Raw genomic sequence first — 3,373 nt, forward strand, 5'->3', positions numbered from 1 at the left:
GTGACCCACAGGATTAAGTCAGGGTGGCTTAAATGGAGAGCGGCCACGGGAGTGTTATGCGACCGCAGCATTCCCTTAAAGTTGAAGGGAAAATTCTACAGGACTGCCATAAGACCAGTGTTGCTCTATGGTACAGAATGTTGGGCTTCTAAGAAAGAGCATATTAAAAAGATGGAGGTTACGGAAATGCGCATGTTAAGGTGGATGTGTGGAAACACTTTAAGAGATAGAATTAGAAATGAGGTTATTCGCAAGAAAGTAGGTGTGGCGGGCATTGTAGATAAATTAAGGGAAAATCGTCTGCGTTGGTTTGGACATGTAAGACGGAGACCCGAGGGTGCACCGGTGCGAAGAGTGGAAGAGTGGGACCATGGAGGGATTAAACGAGGAAGAGGGAGACCAAAGATGACTTGGTTGGAAGGAGTGAGGAAGGATATGAAGTGCATGGATTTACGTGAGGATGAAGTTTTGGATCGTAAGGGATGGAGGAGAAAGATTTATGTTGATGACTACACGGAATAATCAAATTTGGTTCATGTTAGCCGACCCCACTTTTGGGATTAAGGCTTTGATTGATTGATTGATTGATATGTAATAAAAAGGTTTGATGAAAGATAAAGTGAAATGATCCTGCTAGGTTACTAATTGGTTTTTGAGTAAAATTGTGGTATAATATACATGACTAATAAGAATTCTCACACGATGGACTACAAGGGAAGTATTTGCTACTCAATGGCAATATGGCACGACTGACAGGGACGTAACGTTGGGGGGGGGGGGGGGGAGTGGTCATATACTCATATGACTCGGCACAATGGCATACACGATACACCCAGCAGTAGCAGACTAGGATTGCCTCCAGATAGTGTTGTGTGCTTATTCAGAGGAGTGATGTCCCTCAACGATATCATCGTGTTTTCAGGGGTTAATATATTGGTCTAGATCACTCGACTCGAGTCACACTGAGTCAATATATCACTAACTTCCAGGGGTATAGCCGTATAGCTTATACACGGACTCTGAGTATACATCTTATGCAGTCTCACTGAGGACTGAGCCATCTAAATATAATACAATACAATGTAGAATTGTCATTTTTTTGGTTAGCATGTTGTGAGCACCAAGGCCCTTAGGCGTTAGCCCAAGAGAGAAGTCAGGCACTCCAAGGGAAAAGTCCTCCTCACGAGCCCACATTGACGAGGTTTAAAAAGTTCATGGGAAATCAATTCCATCTCATGAGGATGTGTAGCCCACAGCACATGACACGACCAATTTAACTAAGGTCCTTCGCTGATAGAAGTAGTGAATAGTGATCAATTAAGCTCAAGGTCCCCTCGCAAGTCCAGAGTCCAATCAGTGGGTCTATGAAGGTTTCATACAGACATACACAATATTATCCCATGACACACCGTCCCCTCCTGCACAAAGGAAGAAATGGAAAGCTCAAAGTTATGCTCTTCTAACCTTACATTATCATCTTCAATCTTGTAAAAAGAGAGACACCACCATGTTCTCAAACAAATACTTGTATAGGTTTCTATTTACACATCTCAAATTAGTCTTCTTGCACTCAAGTCCCCATGGTACAAATACTCCTACCATGTCGAATTTCTCATTAAGTACCAGTTCTAACCACTCTTCATAGGACAAATGTCAAACTACTAAGACACGAGGTAAGAAGAGATATAATCACTATCAGCAAATCACAATCTGTAGTTATCTGATCCCATCTATAAGAGGACAATGACTAAGGGAATCGAGACAAGAAGTGTGCCGAAATTCATTGTAGGGTAATGGGCATAATACAAAGCTATCACGATCATAACAATGTGATGTGCTTCCTCATAAGTCATAACATAAGGTGCAAAATTCAGATTCCAGCCAATTTCTAGACACCACCCAGTTGATAACAATATCCAACAACCGCAATTCAAAACTTATCTGCATAAGGCTGAGGATGTCCCTTCTTGGTAATCAAAACTCCAATTCAAGAACCGCAATCAACCACTCATACAACAATATAATGTAGCCATAACAATTAATGTACAGAGAATGTAAATGCCAGTATAAAAATCAAGATTTTATATGAAAAAATGGATTTCATTTACTACAACATTCTAACTACATCATGAGTGTTCTTCACCATACTAGCTATTACAAATAAACCTACAATGGCGGAAAATTTTACAAGGTGGATAAGGATCATACCCAAATCACACAGCAAAGATACAACGAACGAACAAACATACAAGGCATGACAAGGGGATAGAATACTTGTCACGTAAAAAATGAATCAACTCGTGGTATCATGAGAATCATTATTGACAGTCACATTTACCTTTTCATATTTGAAATCCACCTGATTCATAGGCATTTCAGGGACTACATTCGAGTGCCTACCAAATAACACCACCCAGAAAAACAATGCAACGAATGCCACCAATGTACCACATCCTGTGGCAAATATCAACGCACCAAGAACAGTCAAAAACCTACTCTTATTCCTTCGAATTGGCTGTTCCTCATCACTATGACCCTGGGGATCCAATGGTTGCGAATGCAACGAGCTAGGAACAGTCCTGACCTTAAAACTCCATGAAGATAAACTACTCATTTGTGTAGAATTTCCACTAGATGAGCTAATACCTACCAAAATCTCCTTATCTCCCCACATTTTTGACAAATCAATCGAAAACGACATCAAAGGCTGAACCGGCCTTTCACTACCAGATTCAGCCAATCTAATCTCCAATCTCTTAGAACTAGCTTCATAATCAATCCAAGATTTCAAAGGAATCCCACCATTCAAAAGCAAACCAATTGAAGAAACATCACTAATATCTTTAGATACAAAACTACTACCCACATCTACACCAACATGATTACCATTCAAATCACCTACATTATCATCTTTACGAGTATCATACTCAACAGCAACAAATTTACGGTCAATTTTATCAGAAACCCCAAAATACCCTTGATCGAAAACCTGTGAAAGTTCCCCATCACTAGGGAAAATCACAAATGCTAATCCATCTCCATTACCAGGGGTAATTGTAAAGGTAAATTCAGTAGAAAATGAAATTATTGGTTTCGAAGATTTTGAATCAACGAGTTTAAAGGGTTTCTTGTAAACGATTTGCCCAGAACTAGTAAACCCAGATGAAGGGGAAGTAAGATTGACGAAATTACCCTCATTGGCGATCTGGGCATCACCCAAAAGGGTGAAATCGGCATCAAAGTTGGGATTTTGATCGCCATTAAAGCCTTGGAGTGAAAATGACGAAATGGGTTTTGTAATTAGGGTTAAGAAATAGAAGATTAACAGAGAAAATGAGAAATAATACCTTTGATTTTGATTCAAGGTTGCCAT

At 39.8% G+C, this 3,373-nt stretch overlaps 1 protein-coding gene across 1 annotated transcript; it reads right to left on the minus strand.

Moving 5' to 3' along the window:
* Window positions 1-2,293: 2,293 nt before the first annotated feature.
* Window positions 2,294-3,373, minus strand: LOC145596140 (lectin-like protein At1g53060). Its single transcript, XM_081652565.1, has one exon. The coding sequence runs from the start codon at window positions 3,371-3,373 to the stop codon at window positions 2,294-2,296; it is 1,080 nt and encodes a 359-aa protein (XP_081508691.1).

The sequence above is a fragment of the Chenopodium album genome, chromosome 19, assembly GCF_948465745.1.
Source record: "Chenopodium album chromosome 19, dcCheAlbu1.1, whole genome shotgun sequence".
NCBI classification, from domain to species: Eukaryota; Viridiplantae; Streptophyta; class Magnoliopsida; order Caryophyllales; family Amaranthaceae; genus Chenopodium; species Chenopodium album.